Consider the following 15,916-nt stretch of genomic DNA (forward strand, 5'->3'; position numbering starts at 1 on the left):
CGCTCCCTCAAACCTAAGTTGTCATCTTCTTTCCTTCGCTCCTTAGAGTAGAATCTTCGTCGATAGCACCTAATCGAGGTCTCTACCAATGCGATGCAACCCAGGTCGTGACATAAGTCACGTGGTAACCTTGGTGGTCTTGGCAAAGCCCACCAAGGTTGCCTAACAGTATACCTTACTAATCAATCCGGTTAATGCTTAAATTATCTTGAGATTCTAATAATTCAATTACGTAACCTTTCCGTTAGTATATTCCTAATCCGTTCCGCTTCTTTTTATTTCTTCTTCTTACTGTGACGGCCGGTGTCACGATGCCACGAAACCCACTAGCTGTGGACCCGTAGGAGCACTGGCCATCTGAAGGCGGGATTGAAGATCCTCAGATGTGAGCCAGCCTGTTTTAGTTTCTCTTTCTTTCCTTGTCGAGAATCGTTAAGTCAATACAGTGCATTAGAGTGTTTTGACTCTTCAATTGTGCTCACCGTGACACTTACAGGGCTACCTGGTCTACTAACGGGCCTAATAGGTGACAGCTGTGGCGCGCAGGAATATATCTTCTTCAACGCGTACACCTATTACCGCGTTCTTCAATATCATTTTGTTTAACTCAAACTGCATCTGCCTGTAAATTCCGAGTCTTGTATTTTAGGCTCATGCCACTACGCGTTTGTGAGACATAGTGCGACTGGGAACTCCCGGTTATCCTCGAGTGACATGCCGAGCAATTCTCGTCGAGGGACCCTGGAAGGAAAGAGAGAGCTATATCATCGTGGTAGTGTCCTACCGAAGCTGTTACGTTTAGTTAAATCATTAGATGAAGCCTCGGGTGTGGGAAAGACCCATCGTTCTTGTAGAGTGCCCTTGAGCCTTTGCGTAGAGGCGTGTAAATATAGTTTCCGATAAAGCGTTCCATCCCAGGGAATGAGGAGACAGCTCATCTATGCTACTCTTGGAAACAAAGGGTTTTCGCCTAAGACGTTCTTTTGGGTGAAAATGAACAAGTGTCGGCGATACAGACAAGAGAGCTGTATTGGCGATGATGATGATCGGACCCTGCAGCTACGGAAGGGTAATCTACGGGCAGTTGGCCCGAGCGCTGCACCCAGCCACACATCCTGTGGCACACAACAGGAAGTTATTTCCAGTTGCCAAAATAAGTAATACCGTATTTAACGGACTGGTAAATTAATCCAACCCTCGAAGCTGACAGAACATGCATTATTCCGTTGGATCATATTGCATAGTAATACGGGCCAAACCACATGGACCACAGTGTCATCGGTAGTCGCTGGAAACAGAGTCCTTCCCGCTATGCATATCAGGATTGGCTGGCGATAGCCGCTTGATATTACCAAGTTATCAGACTTATTGCAAGCTATAAGAAAGCATTGAATCAAATTGCGTCTCAACCGCCACGAGCATGTTGGCCAGAGCAGCTAGTGCGTGCTTGTTGCGGCGGAAGGTTTACCCCATTTTGCCTCCGGTAACTGCGCAGGTTCCACTAAGCGCTCGGCTGCGCCGGTCAAAGCCTGGGTAGTACTCAAAAATGTCGACAGTTATCTGTTCGAGAGTCCTACACCGTTTATATCGAGAGCAGCAGGAGATTACTCGGTGCCCTTAGCCAATGCGCAGTACTCGCACTTAATCTTCTGGGGCGCCACGACATTAGCCCTAGTGGCCAATACCGGCTACTCAAGGGCTCGAGGGTTCAAGCGACGGAGCCGGCGATGCCGGCTGATAGCATTGCCCTTGAGCTCTTTAATCACCTTTCTTGAGTCATTCCCATGAAAATGACGGCGCTCCAGGCCTGCTCGGCCCCCCCGATCATCGGTAGTGGCAGAGACCTGTGACGAGATGACGTCGGATTGGACACTCGGCTGCTGTGTCGCCAAGTCTTCATCCCCAGACTCGAAAATATCATCCTCTAACTTCCCTGATTCGGCTGGTTCGACAGTAAAATTTTCAGAAGCTTCGGATAGCTCTGAGGCGGTCCCCTTGGGAAGTCCGAAGTATGTGTCCGTATTAGACTCGGAGTCGCTCTCTGAAGATGTCTCGAGCTCGATATCTTCCATGAAGCCGGCTACGACTTGCGGGATCGCTGGAGCAGGGACCTTGAGAATAGGCCTGATTCCAGCTCCAACGGCCAGAGAGCTGGCCATGGGTTAAGATCCGACCCTTGTTGGGCAACTGTTCCTCATGGTCCATAAGTAGGGCTAGAGTATTTGGTGCTGTATTGTAGTACAATTTGGACTTCTCCATATTAGACACACTCCCGCGCGCTTGAAAAGGTACGCAGAGGCCATATTCGTGTGCACAGAGGGCACAAAGGCAGCGTTGTACAAGATCAAGTCCCTGGGGCCGTCGTCATCGTGATCCGAGTCTTACCGCTGCCCCAGTGGGTTATAGGCAATATGGCCCCTCCAGCCACCAAAGTATCGGTTGGGCTGGCTGGAAAACGAGTAATGAAACGCGAGTCATCCTTAATCACATGGACGTTGGCTCCAGTATTATAAATGACTGAATCGCGCAGAGGATAGTCATGGCTCAGCCTTAGGAGGCCTAAGGATGAGTCAGTTGGTTGAGCCGATGTAACCTCTAGCTCGTTCAACGCTGCGGAACCGTCGGCTGTGTTCACCACTGAGGTTGCGGCCAGAGTTGGCTTCTTGGTATTGGTGTCAGCTCTTCCATGATCAAAGGAGTCGGATTCACGGAGTCGGTTGATGTTCTTTTTCGTGTGATCGGGCAGCTTTTGTAGTTAGCCTTAACACGTAGTTGGATATCTAGCTTGGCGGTCTAGTGGGCTGGTCACCTTTTCTGGACCAAATACACACAATCGCGGTATGGGTGCTCTTTCCCGCAGAGACAGCCGCGAGAAGCCCTCTTATGCTTGTTGCTGGAGCCGCTGTCGTCATCGCTGTTGTTGAGTGTTGTTGTGGTCTGGGGGCTTCTCAGAGGATCAACTCCTCACGGCTGACGCTAACCTCTGTTGGTTGATGAGCCATACCTGGTGATGGCTTGACAAGCTGAGTGCTGGCCTATAGCGACAGCGAGTTCAGAGCCGTAGAAAAGGCTGGATAAGCGGAAGATCGGCTGAGGGAGAGCCGGTGCGTTAACCGGGCTTATGAATATTGGGCTTATTGCAAGGTATAACAAAGAATTAAATTGAACTGAATGTCAACGGACTTCGGGCATACAAAAAGAAAAGCATCTATTCGAAGTATTCTATGGACCTCTAGAAGACCCAAAGATTAGAGGTGGCCATCGGGGCCTTAAGTACAGAATGATAAGCGGTTTTGCTCACTATTCGAGAGATATTGACTCAAGGGAGACTTTGGTTAATAAAGGTCGAACCACACTGAAGATTCAGCATGTCAGGGGTTATGCCAGTATTATGGTTGTTGAAGAACTGGAATCCGAGAATTGTGTCTCTGCCCGACTCCAGAATGCCTCAAAGAGCGAAATAGGCCATAAGTAGTGAGGTTATGAGGGTTTTCTTTGCTTATTTATCATTTTTCAACCTGTTTCGTTGATTACTTTGCAAATATGGTAGGAATACACAACGAGGTAGACGTAGAGGGAGACGTGTTAATTCTTATCCATTGTTCGTGTACGGCCTTTCCTAAGTAGGACGAGATTTTAGGTTCACGGGAAGAGAGTCTAGATATCGAGGCTTTTCCAAAGAAATATGATAGAGAAGACGCAATCGAGTCCGTGAGAGCTGACGGCTCTAAGTTAAGTAAAAGCTACAACTACTTTAAGTAATCAGAGGCCAGTTTTCCCGAAAGGACACAGTGGTGATACCTGACCGTATCTCCCTTACTATAATTGCTATACAGAGTATCCTGGGGATATTTGACTACAGGCACTGTCATGCTAATTATAGACGATTGTACTTGATTTTTGAAATAGAAGTTATACTATGCATCCTGCTGGCAATATATCAAGAAATATCTGTCCGAACTCTTCATTTGTGCAGCCTGTGAGCCCAGATGGTTCTTATGTAAGTCAGTTAACCTCAATTCCCATTTAACCCTAGCAGAAATATGGCACAGTGCGGTTCACTACCACTATTGCAGCCCTTGTGAGTTTGACTCATTGTGAACTCCTCTCACATACATGTACTGACTAGTTGCAGATGACTTCATTTTCGGATCTTGGTAAGCCGTGTTATACTGGGAGTATGTAGGAAACAAATTGTCAGTATTACAGGGGCAAGACTATCTGGTGATCCGATGCCAACAAAGCAGCCGTTAGAACCGATATCGCAGCTGTCCGAGGAGATCTCATCGACGTGCCACTCGTCATCGAAAAATTCGAAATCGGCATGAACGTCGAGCCGGCGGCACGACGCAATTACATCGACTTCGTCGCACGTACGGCGCCCAAGGATGACACGACAGTCATCGTCTGGGACAACGGCCTCAGTGACTTCGACCTGAATACTCACAGCTTTCGGGAATCGACTGCCATTTACCTTCTTCTCCACGTCATGAACGGGATGATTAACAGTTTGGCCGACCCTGCCACCTACACATCCGCTACGACGCAGTCTAGCACGGCATTCGTCTTCCAAAAAGTTGGAGACGAGTTGGCTGACCAGATACTGCCGTTCTTGCTGAACAGGAACACCATCAACTACCTTCAAACCACGGACGGGATTGCTCTGAGCTCGAACGAACACACAGTAGCGAACGACGACATCAATCTCACCTCGGCACTCGTGTCAAAATGTGTTTCAAACGATGCAGCGCCGGGGAGCAAAGAGAACCTGACTTTCACTTTCTCAGCCGGGCCTACGGTAGCTTTCGAGAGTATGCAGTGAGATGTCTCTACCTTCAACGCTACGACTTCAAAGGCAGTTCTGGGAGCTGATATAACTATTCCGATCACGTGGAGGGGAACTACAAGCTGGTAACCATGAAGATGTTGTGAAGGGATGGAGTTCATCTCGTCGATGACTTAACTACGTATTTTGGGACACTCGCAGATGCTCGTAGAGTAAGCTGGGCAAAATTATGTGTGATGTATAAGAGGGTATAGCTGCTAACATTGATTCCAGACTTACGATAGGCAATGAAACCAGGATGGTAATCAAGCTATTCTTACCACGTCGGCTGTGGAGGCGATCATCAGAGCAAGTATCGACACGACTTTTACATTAGACTTCTTCCTGAGAGTCATAAGAAACGCGGTCAATTGCCTTGACATTGTAGGAAGTCATTGTATAGAGGGAGTCGAAGTCCTTATATACATGAATTTACTGTAATCTATGCGCCTTTCATATGTTATATTTGACTTGGGACTGGGATAGGAACGATATTAAATCCCAACACACCATAAAAATTTCGTAATATAGCGGAGCAAAGAGTGCCAGTAGCATACACAATCACGTAGAATATCGAAAAAAATGATCGTCCAACTCACCATTCTCATAATGTCTTAATCCTACGATAATCAACCAAACAAACATTCCGTATACAGTGAACCACACGTAACAATTTCCCAACTCACATCGTTTGTCCACCAATCTGACCGATTCTAAAACGACCACCTCAGAATACCAATTCAGACAACCGACTTCCCACCACCAAAGCAGTTTATATAGAATTGCAAACACATAACACCGATGCAAATGCCTGTGATGTCTTGAAGCGAGGCATATCTGCCATCAATAGATAGCCATCACATCTAGTTGCCGGTGACTGCAGCACTGGTTGCGCTGGAGGTAACAACGACGATGCCGGAGGGCAGAGCAGCGCCGGAAGGCAAGGAAACACCAGACGGGAGGGTGAAGGTTTGACCGGCGACCATGGTGACCATGACAGCGAAGACGGTGGCGAAGATGGTGGTCTGCATTTTGACTGAAGGTTGTTGTTGAAATTTGGAATACTTGATTAATGGACTGTGATAGTGTTGAAGCGTCAAAAATGATTGGAAGCTGATTGTCAAGTTATTTTAATGGTTGTGATGATGATGAATTGATGATGAACAAAAGTTGTCGGGATTGAACTGGATACTTATATCTGGTGTTGATTGCAAATCAAGTGAGTATGATAATTGTTTGCTCAGTCGACATCGCGAACCTAGGCACTTAGGATTGCGCACTGATTACGTTGTCACGTCGGGATTCCTCTGCATTTGGCCTCTGGCTCCTGTGAACGCTTATCTTGCTTGTCTATGTGCGCAAAGTTGAGTGCGTGGCAGGGCGGAGTTAGGTTAAGGAAGCACGGTAAAGTGTAAACTGTCTACGAATTAAATCTTGACGACGAAGCCTAGCCACTAAATTACGGCAATTGCAGTGCTATGTAGGCAAGATGACAAGTCCCGGTTGGATCAAAAGAGTGTCCGGTGATGACTACGAAGCCGTCGCGAGAACGACGCATCTTGTCAGCAGACAAACGTTGAATAACGGATTGTTATGCAATAAAAATCAGGTACACAGGGAAAGATTATAGCTGGAATCAGCCGCACTGCAGTCAACGGGCGGACTGACCAGTTGGTTGCCTATTTATAATTTAGGAGACCCGCCATTGAGGCCCTGATGGGATGCAAACTCTTCGCAAACCATTCCCTTGTTCCACCGGAGAAGACACACCTCACGGCTAATACGTGGAATTATCCATCGTCTAGGATATTCTGGGCTCAGACACGCATGTTGGTCAACTTGAGCAGGTGGTTATTGATGTTTTCCATCTCGTCAGCATTCAGTATTACGACACTCAATGATGATGCTCTTAAAATCTCGCGAGCGTTGAAATTAGTCGCAGCTACATTGTCAACCCGCTCCTTGCTAAGAGTTTCTATGCAAAGGATGGAAATTTAGCTTGTGTAAGACCAATTGCCTGAACTAAATCTTGGAAGGGCAACTTCGATGTTGTAGTTTTCGCACTTGCATCCCTGAGAGTTATGCAACTTTTGAGATGAGAAGAACGAAAACATGATTTTGTAAGTATTGGGGCGCCCCATGACAGCTGTCTGCCAGTTGAGTGATTACCAGCTGCGATGGGAATCTATTCAACACCTAACTCAATCGTGACACGCTCTTTACGACCTCAGGCCATTATTCATATTTGAGACACACAAGCTACTTAACATTCAATTCAAGAGAATTTGAGAATGGTGCTTCACATTTTCAAGGCGCTTTTCACGCCAAATGTACGTATTTTTGGTTGCTCAATGATAATGATGAGCGCATCGATGACCCTCCGAAGACCCACCAGCTAACACCACATGGGACCTTTAGCAAGCACTCGTTGATGCCGTACGACTCCTCACCTTCAACTCCCGAGCGTCTACTAACAGAAGATGCAGCTCCTTAGATCACCTGCCTTCCACTGCGGCGTTCGATGCATACACCGGACCATTGAAGAGTTCAAGCATGGTCGCGACCCCAACGAGCCGCTCCGGCAGGGCGAGGCGACGGCCGATCCGAATCGCTCGAGTGATGGGTTCTTCAAGCACTTCGTCGATGAGCTGAGGAACCAGATTAGAGGGACTCCGACTGATCCGCCGCCGCCGCCAAAGAACGCTATCTCGAAGAATGCACCACAAAAGAGGTAAATAATGTCAAAGAAATACAGACAAACAAGCAACCATGAAAGACATTCCATACGTAGCGATTGGTCCTGAGCAGGAGTCACACCAATTGGGTGTCACCATCGCCCGTCGACCTTGTTGCCGCACTCGTTCGAGTTGACTTCATGTCCTTACACGATATAAGAGGCGCTTGGAAGTGGCGTGGTAGTTGTCACGCACCGCTCGCCTTTGTTCCTGGGGAACCCGAACGATGAGCGAATCGAGGCCAGCGGACAGTATTTCGGCCTTGTCGAGCCGTGGTGATCACCTTGCGTCCGGCTTCGTAGCCGACCCTAGGCTTCAATAGAATTACAATTTGAATAAGTTAATCCAAGAATTGCTTTCGTCGATGCATATTGCGCCAGATACCCAATCACCAGCTCCCACCGCAGGAAAAAAAAAGTTTTACAGTCGGCCATGCGCTTAACCTCAAGACGTGGCAAAAATTCTCTCCAATCACCAAAGAACGCACCCAGGCACTCATGCTCTCTGCCATGGTACGTTTGGCGTGCACTTGTCATAGCCTAATCGTGGCCTCATTGTACCTCAAGGCCTTGTCACTTCTAAAATCGCGTTGCATATCGAAAAGATATCACTATGTCCCGTCAAATTCTGAGGCTTTCTCTACTGCGGCCAGTTCTTTCGCGGTGGTTGGATTGGCCGACGTTGTGTTCCGTACCGGCAGAAAACTGTACGATCTATACGATCGATGCAATCACGCCCCTCCAACCAGGGGCCGGGTCCTTATCGAGCGCAGAGCCTTTGGTTCCGTCGTTGCGCATATCTACATATACTTATGCAGTCAGGAGGCGTGGTAATCCACGAGGGCTGTCCCACATTCGATCATTATTAGGGCTCTGCGGCGATGAGTTCAATGTCTTGAAGGGCGGTCTCATCGAGGCACGGACTAGCACTGATGATGGATGGTTTGCACGATTTCTGAACAACCTGAGGCGGGCTTTGAAAGGGAACTAAGTCACAGTCCTGCTAGCGACTCGAGAAGGAACTGCCTCTCATTGACCGTTGCTATGTCCGTTACCAACGGGTATATATACATTTTCTGGTCAGCTGTTACGATTCAAGACAATACCTAACTGCAAACTGCAGATCTACGAAGAGCTGAGCGCCATGAGGGCAGGGATTACTGTTCTGGTCCAAAACCGAGACATAGGCTCATCATCACTTCCCCTCAATGAAAATTCCACCTTCTTACTTTCAAGCAGAAAGGTCTAGCCCGTAGCGATCGACGTAGTTCAAATCCAAAATACGACGATCCAAGGAGGCAGGTTGCCTCATAATACTCTCCGGCGCCAACCTGACGTTGGAGACAGCCCCTTCAAATCACAATCTCGAGTTTCAGTATGGTATTTCTCAAACTAGAGAACATATTTTCAGTTTCGTGATGCTAGACCATAGTGGCTGTTTTGGTCGAGCTGCACGATTCAATCGTTGGCGCTCGAGAACATAACCATGCCCCTGACCTTGCTAAGGAGGCGTCTACTTGAGGCTTTCGACAGCGTTGCAGCGACAGGGACACTATTCCGATCGACAGCGAACGCGCTGCAGGTACAACAGATCAAGGACCATTTTATGGTCCGGTGTCACGAAGCCTCAGCCGGTAGTTTGCTGAACAAGTGCAGCACATATATCAACTCGTTTGAATCCAAGGGCCGATGTGGCCTTTGTGGCTGCGATGGTCCTGGTCAAGATATGTATGAGACGGCACATGAAAACGACAACTCGAGGCCCTGGAAAATTCTCCAAATGCTGCTTGGGACCGGAATGCGGGATATTTGACGTGCATGTGTATGCAGCATTTAAATCTGGCGGTGTGTTGGGCGCCGTTATTGTATGGGGGCGAAAACAGCCGTCATTTGCGAGAGGCAGGAATGTTGGAATTGTTGGCCGCGCGGCCCAATAATGACCCAATGGCTCCTTATGGCCGCAATGGATGAGAAGATTATACTGGGGGCCATTCGAAATTTTGGCCACGGATGACAACCAACCGTTCTTTTCATGGTTCCGGCTTGACTCTGCATGACATTCCTTCGCCGCCAATACTCACCGAAAACAGCCCAACATGCCCATGGGCGTAAGCAACTCATACGAACCATGCCTGAAGGCTTCAAGCATCAAGATACTTGACACGTCAATGCTAGGAAACTGCCAGTTTGTATTCCTTCCCGCCATGGCCTATATCGCAAAATCTCGCAATACCCGTATCCGTCCCTGCATAATGATACCTTGCCGCACACCACCACGATGAAGACCGATCGTATTCAGATCCCTTCGGTGGGTCTGCATGTGATTTACGAACCTGAAGAGTCGGGGACAACCATCGCAGAGTAAGTCAAGTTTCATATGTCATCTGCCTCATAAAACAAGGTAGTTAAGTGTCTGATGGATGCTCTCGTAGCATCGTTCTCGTACATGGGTTTGGTGGCCACCCGGTCAGAACCTGGCAATACTGCAACGCTCCATCTCAAAAAGATCAGCTGAAAAATCGCAGTAGATCGACGCTTGAAATACTGTCCAGTGAGAGGTCACCATCGACTACGAGGCTTGCCCGATCGAGTTTGGAGTTGGGGAGCCAGAATTTGGCCTAGTCGGTGAAGCTCGGCAAGTTGAATTCGACTTCACAGTCAGGTCCGCTGTTTCGAGATGAGACCTCAAAGACGACGCCTGAGGTAGAAGTTTTCTGGCCTCTGGACCTTCTGCCGGATTCATGCGGCAATGCGCGCATTCTGACGTGGGGTTTTCATGTGGTTCGCCTAGGCGACAATTTGCTGGAAGCCCAGGCGGACATCTTTGATCATGCGGATGATCTTTTAGGTGATCTCGCTCGTTTGCGACATCGAAGTGGCGCACTTAAGAAGCCGGTCATATTCGTCGCGCACTCGACGGGCGAGGTTATAGTCAAGGAGGTATGTCCAACTCCCCTTCTTGTATGGCGACTGGCTAATGCATTCACAGGTATTGAGGCGTTCAGAGACAGGGAGCAAAATGCATATTAAGGACATCTTGCTTTCAACTGCCGCTGTAATTTTCTTTGGATCTCTCCAAGACGCTCTCGGAAAGACTCCGCTGAGCCAGGTAGTCAAGTCGATGGCAAGCGTGACTCTCGGTGTCGACACAAAAGATCCCGTCCTGGCTCGGCTGAGTGGAGCGGATAGTGCGAACCTAGAATTTGGTCGGAGGGCTTTTCTTCGCTTGTCGAACGACTTCAACTTCAAGATAAAAGCCTTTCGCGATACAAGAACCATGCGGTCGCTGTTAGAGCATATTCAGCTCCGTGTAAGTGAACCTCTAATCCCGCAAGAGAAGCCTAACTCTTTCGTAACATGTCCACCAGGAGGCTACTTCCATTGCGAACCCGCGTGAGCAACCCGAGGATTTTGATGCGGAATACTGGGGTATCAGTCAATTCCAATCAGCTGAGGATGCTGAATTCAGAAAGGTGGCCGACTATATTCGCCGCACCTTGGAGGATGAGACAACAAGAGTAGGTTTCCCCTTGTTGTACCAGGAAGCAGTAACTGATTTCAACCAGGGCAGGGAACTCACGCCCAAAGAGCAGAGTAAGTGGCCTCACTGCAGTTAGTAACACTCTGATGAGAACTGAATTTACAACCTTGACTTAGCGTGTCTTGCGTCACTAGTTGTTATACCCATCTTTGTGCCCCAAGTCTTGAAGAACTTCCCTGGTACATGTTCCTGGCTCTATAATATAGCCGAATTTCGCGATTGGTACCATCGCAGACGCACTAACGACAACCGCGTCCTATGGATTTCTGGTGCTTCGGGATCTGGAAAATCAACTCAATTAAGACATATAAGTCGCAGGATCCAGAAGGAACGGGCCTGCGAAGCTAATGCAGTAATCTGGTCCACAGCCGGTGGTCAGGATTTAGACCGCGTCTTCTTCACACACCGAAAGCAACAACAACAGGCTACGGAAACTGGACCCCTGGACATGTTCCGTTCGCTCCTTGCTCAGCTATTTCCTCATGATAGAAAGTTGCGTGAGAAGTTGATGTGGCTATCTAAGGCGAGCCAACCGCACAATCAACCCCTGAGCGATACCGACCTCATCTCCTTCTTCCTGGACGACTATATGGGGAGCCCTATCAAAACACGATTACGAAGAACATTCATTTTCGTGGATGCCAATGAGGACTGCGGTCCCGTCTACCTTCGGCAACTGCTACATTGTCTGGACAAACTGGCGCAGAATTCCAACTTCAGCATCTGCCTGGCGAGTCGCCCGTGCATGGATATCGCTCCCGGCAATACTATCCAAATCAACGTGCAGGACCACAATATCCATGGAATTGAGCGGTATGTTCACAATAATCTTAAAGCCAGCTGGGATGAACGCAGTGTCATGGTGCAAAAGGTGGTTCAGAAGTCCGGGGGCTTGTTTCTATGGGCCAAACTTGTCACCGACTTGCTAAACCGCATTATTAGCGAGGAAAAGGCCCAAGATCTTGTTGATCAAATTCTCGAAGAACTTCCTTCAGACCTGGATGGGCTTTACCAGTGGATGCTGGCTGATCTTTCCGCCGAAGAGAAGACACATGTCCTCGTGATAATGCAATGGGTCATGCTAGCATCGGAGCCAATGCGGCTCAATGATTTGCGCGCCGCCGTTTATCTCAAGGAGGCATGCAATTTGAGTGAGATTAATCCGGGCATGGTGCTTAACGTAGGTCCGCCTTCCTCTATGAGCCAACTGAAGGGGACGGGGGATCAGTTTGGCACGCCCCACCAGTTCCACATGTGGCTTCAGTCTCGCACACTGGGGCTACTAGAGATAAAGCCAGACGCTCAATACGAAGTTAAAGACGGGTCACTCGGTCTTCAACGTGTAGGGGCGATTCATGAGTCCGTACGGGCGTTCTTTCTATCCGGTCGCGGCTTTGCAGCACTATTGAATGTTGATCGTTCACTACCCCCGATGGACCAGCTAGTTGACATGGGTCACTACGTGATTCTACACACCATTCTTGCATATATCAACTCTCTGGATCTCTCACTTGGAAATGCTGACGCTATGTCCACACTCTTATCAGGCAGCCCCAATGAGGAATTCCGGAACTGGCGCCAGAACGTCATTGATCAGCGCAATTTAATCATGTCGTCGTACCCCTTTCTACAGTATTCCGTCGACAACCTACTCTACCATCTCCTATCGCCAAGGACCTTCCGCTACTTCCTACCACAGCAAGCCCTAATCAAGATGCTTTCAGCAAACCAATGTCGCATCTGGTACCGATGGACCGCCCTGCTTGGTGCAAACGAGCCAGAGCAAGTTATTTCCAAGTGCACATCAGCTGAGAATTTTCTGAGTCCGGAATTTGGGGCGATTTATAGATTACAGAGGGTGTTCCGGATCGTGAGTCGAAAGGCAGGTCCGGAAATTCTACTGGATGATAAGTGCGCTAGGCAAAAGCAGTGCGAAAGGCCCTCAGAAATGGCGGTAAAGAGGCCCAGAGTTCCGTCGTTCGTAATGCCGGGACCGAAGCGGAATAAGTCGCTGAGAAGTGCGAAGTCTAGGGGTACGATTATTCTTCAGCAGGGGCAGAAGAAAGCCTTCTCATGCTGAGGATAGATGCGTAAGTGTCCTTGCTGGTGCAACGGGGGAGGAGTAAGGGCTTGGGCAAGATTATTATTCAGAACAGACATACAATAAAGTGTTTATGGAACTATATCATCTACTGGACCTCTTCTTTCTCAAAATAAGTCAATGGAAACTTTGCGAAGCAAATCTCGGGCATTGAAATCAGCAAGTCTTGCTTGGTATTGATTGCTATCCCAAAAGAATGTACATATCTGCATACCATGTAAAACGGAGCTAGACAGCGTTGCCCTAGAAGTCACTGCTTTACGACATGAGAAAGATGACGTGACAGCCAAGTTATACATGTTGGATAAGAACATCAGCTCCCTACAGGATGAAGGTGCAGTTTACAAGTTGAAGCTACTGGCCGTTTAGAAAACACTAATTTCGGTGTGAGAGTGAGACAATCTTCTTTTACAGGTATCAAACACTATAAATGCCGTTCTTGAAACGGGAATATTAAGAAAATAACGCCGAACTCACTTCGTTAACACACTCGCATCACAAGCAGGTGGCATGTTTTACTGCAGATTAAGGCTTATCTTCTATACCCATAATATCAAAATAAAGATTCCGGCCGGAAGAGTAGTTGACGCAGAAGAATTCCTGGTGATCTTTCGATCTTTTGGTGAGAACTGCAGTCTGACCACATTCTTAGCTGATAGGGTGATCGGGGATCATGCTTCACTGAAAACTAGGCAGATGCGCCGAGAGAGAGAGAGAGAGAGAGAGAGAGAGGTATGGGACTTGAGGCAAGTGCTGGAAAGGTATGAGAAACTGAAGAGACAACCGCGTGTTGATCAACTCGCGAGAGCTCGTGCAAGGCAACTCTAAGATGACATCATGAATGTTGTGGGCTGCATATCAAAAAGTCGGTGTCACAAGTTCATATCTAGTTGCGCAGCATGACGGCTGAAACGTGACACCGTCCTTTCTGCCAGGTCGATCGACAAAATTACTGCACAGCATCTGCGTCAGGAGACTGCATCATCTGAATCCCGTTAGGATACAAAATCCTGACAGCCCGTGGTCCAGTGGCCTATCCATGACATGAGCTTTGAGATTGTTTCAAAAACTAGCGCTATCAAGGGAAGGGTCACAGCTTACGTCCATGCCTGCAGGAGACCACGAGGATAGTATACTGAAAACAAGTGTACAGCATATGTATCGAACCAAAACTGACAATTGCCAGTTGTGTGCAAAGCTTTGGTAGGATTTTGCCGTGAATCCAAACACGGCAATCTAGTAGTTCAGTGGCGCGAAGAGTATAGCCATGATAAAAGCCAGCAACTTATCCTTAACGTACACAGTACTCAAAACTCCAGGTTCTCAAATAATACCATCTACTGAATATGTGATGAACAGTTGTAGTCTAATGAAGGCACATACACTATTTTATCGGCTCCTTGCGTGCCAAGTCAATGTGGTTGAGATCAAAATATATTGAAACTATCGTAACTAATCGTTGCCTCAAGTCCAGAAACGATAATATAAGGAGCGACATCTCACACTACACAGCCTTTCCTATCAAGGTTCAAACCAAAATTTTACCAAAAGATCCTTCAATCCAAAGACATGCCATCATCTGGTTTCACCAGACCGCTTGATGTTGTGGCGAGACTCGTCCATTCAGATTTAGACGCCAACAGGCGTCTGGCAGAGGACGTCCTGGCCAAGCTGGATCATTTTATAAGCAACTATTTACAAAGCTTGTCGGAAATAAGCGGGATGGTCCATCACTTACAATAGGCAAGACACAGCAGCGGGCTTGCTGGCCACCCGCGGCGCAGATGCTCTTGAAGTTGGCGGCGCTGGTAGGGACCGCGGAAGCTATAGTAAGGAAGCCAACAGTCAGTTGGATGTTCCTCCTTTTCGTCTTTTCTTTTCTTTGTCTAGGGTAAATATGCAAGCATATCGACCAATGTTGATCGCCAAGACTAAGAGAGGGGGTTCGGTTCTTCGGGTTTCTTACGTGAGTCACAGTTGAGACCAGCAACGCCGAGAACGTCAGTGGCACAGCACTGGGCACTGTCGTAGAGTCCAGAGCACGGGTCGTAGGGGGTAGTGGAGCCGCCAGAGCCGCCAGAGCCGCCAGAGCCGCCGGTGCGCTTGGTGGGGCTGGCGATGGCGAAGGTGGCCAGGCAGGTGATGAGAAGGTTGGTGAAGTGCATTTTGGCGGTTGGATAGCTTGAAAGATTGAAGTATGAATGTGATGAGGAGAGAAGGCTGTGGAGTGAGTGTTGCTGCTGCTGATGATGCTGATGCTGGCAAGTCGAAAAGAAAGATATCAAGTCAGGACGAAGCTGGGTTCTTATACTCGAGGAGGAGCATCTGTTCAGTAGAACGGGGCCACTCCCCTGCTCGAAGCATCATCATTTGAACTACATCGACCCGAGCTGGGTTGGCCACGATAGTCATCTTCGTCATCGTCGGTTAGGCTAGGTATCCGAGAGCTTGGCGGATTCCGCGGATGATGGATCCAAATGCTGAATTTTCTCGGTGTGGCTTCCTTTGAGCAGGTGCAGAAACCAGTCAGGGTATTCATTGGTCATAACACTAACCTCAGAAAAAGTCGAGCAATATCCCAGATGGTGATAGACCTTCCTTCCAGGGTAGCATATGCTGTCTAGACTTGACCTGATGCATCAAGCCGTTGGACCATACCTAGATACTCTACTCAGGTCGACCAGGCCAGGAAGTGATCATCGATGATCGCAAACT

The 15,916-nt window shown here is 48.3% G+C and overlaps 6 protein-coding genes across 6 annotated transcripts; 3 read left to right on the forward strand and 3 right to left on the reverse strand.

Annotated features, from left to right (window-relative positions):
- Positions 1–1,688: 1,688 nt before the first annotated feature.
- BCR38DRAFT_481812 (uncharacterized protein) lies at positions 1,689–2,159 on the reverse strand (the record flags this gene model as incomplete). The annotated part of the gene is made up of 1 exon (XM_040863414.1): positions 1,689–2,159. One exon carries the CDS (start codon positions 2,157–2,159, stop codon positions 1,689–1,691), a length of 471 nt encoding a protein of 156 aa, XP_040718618.1.
- Positions 2,160–4,228: 2,069 nt separating this feature from the next.
- On the forward strand, positions 4,229–5,055 carry BCR38DRAFT_506910 (uncharacterized protein; the record flags this gene model as incomplete). Its single annotated transcript, XM_040864948.1, has 1 exon — positions 4,229–5,055. A coding segment is annotated over one exon (594 nt), but the record flags the coding sequence as incomplete, so codon positions are not given.
- A 594-nt stretch (positions 5,056–5,649) lies between these two features.
- On the reverse strand, positions 5,650–5,969 carry BCR38DRAFT_422770 (uncharacterized protein). The gene has a single exon (XM_040859559.1). The coding sequence runs from the start codon at positions 5,854–5,856 to the stop codon at positions 5,689–5,691; it is 168 nt and encodes a 55-aa protein (XP_040718620.1). The 5' UTR covers positions 5,857–5,969; the 3' UTR covers positions 5,650–5,688.
- A 1,336-nt stretch (positions 5,970–7,305) lies between these two features.
- Positions 7,306–7,560, forward strand: BCR38DRAFT_334734 (uncharacterized protein; the record flags this gene model as incomplete). Its single annotated transcript, XM_040855344.1, has 1 exon — positions 7,306–7,560. The coding sequence occupies one exon, from the start codon at positions 7,306–7,308 to the stop codon at positions 7,558–7,560; it is 255 nt and encodes an 84-aa protein (XP_040718621.1).
- Positions 7,561–9,837: 2,277 nt separating this feature from the next.
- BCR38DRAFT_406269 (uncharacterized protein) lies at positions 9,838–13,107 on the forward strand (the record flags this gene model as incomplete). Its single annotated transcript, XM_040858033.1, has 8 exons — positions 9,838–9,920; positions 9,992–10,025; positions 10,182–10,499; positions 10,549–10,869; positions 10,928–11,077; positions 11,126–11,153; positions 11,217–12,970; positions 13,021–13,107. 8 exons carry the CDS (start codon positions 9,838–9,840, stop codon positions 13,105–13,107), a joined length of 2,775 nt encoding a protein of 924 aa, XP_040718622.1.
- Positions 13,108–14,830: 1,723 nt separating this feature from the next.
- On the reverse strand, positions 14,831–15,366 carry BCR38DRAFT_481815 (Cerato-ulmin hydrophobin family; the record flags this gene model as incomplete). Its single annotated transcript, XM_040863415.1, has 3 exons — positions 14,831–14,872; positions 14,940–15,025; positions 15,168–15,366. 3 exons carry the CDS (start codon positions 15,364–15,366, stop codon positions 14,831–14,833), a joined length of 327 nt encoding a protein of 108 aa, XP_040718623.1.
- Between the last annotated feature and the right edge of the window lie 550 nt (positions 15,367–15,916).

The sequence above is a fragment of the Pseudomassariella vexata genome (assembly GCF_002105095.1).
Source record: "Pseudomassariella vexata strain CBS 129021 chromosome Unknown BCR38scaffold_3, whole genome shotgun sequence".
Lineage (NCBI taxonomy): Eukaryota > Fungi > Ascomycota > Sordariomycetes > Amphisphaeriales > Pseudomassariaceae > Pseudomassariella > Pseudomassariella vexata.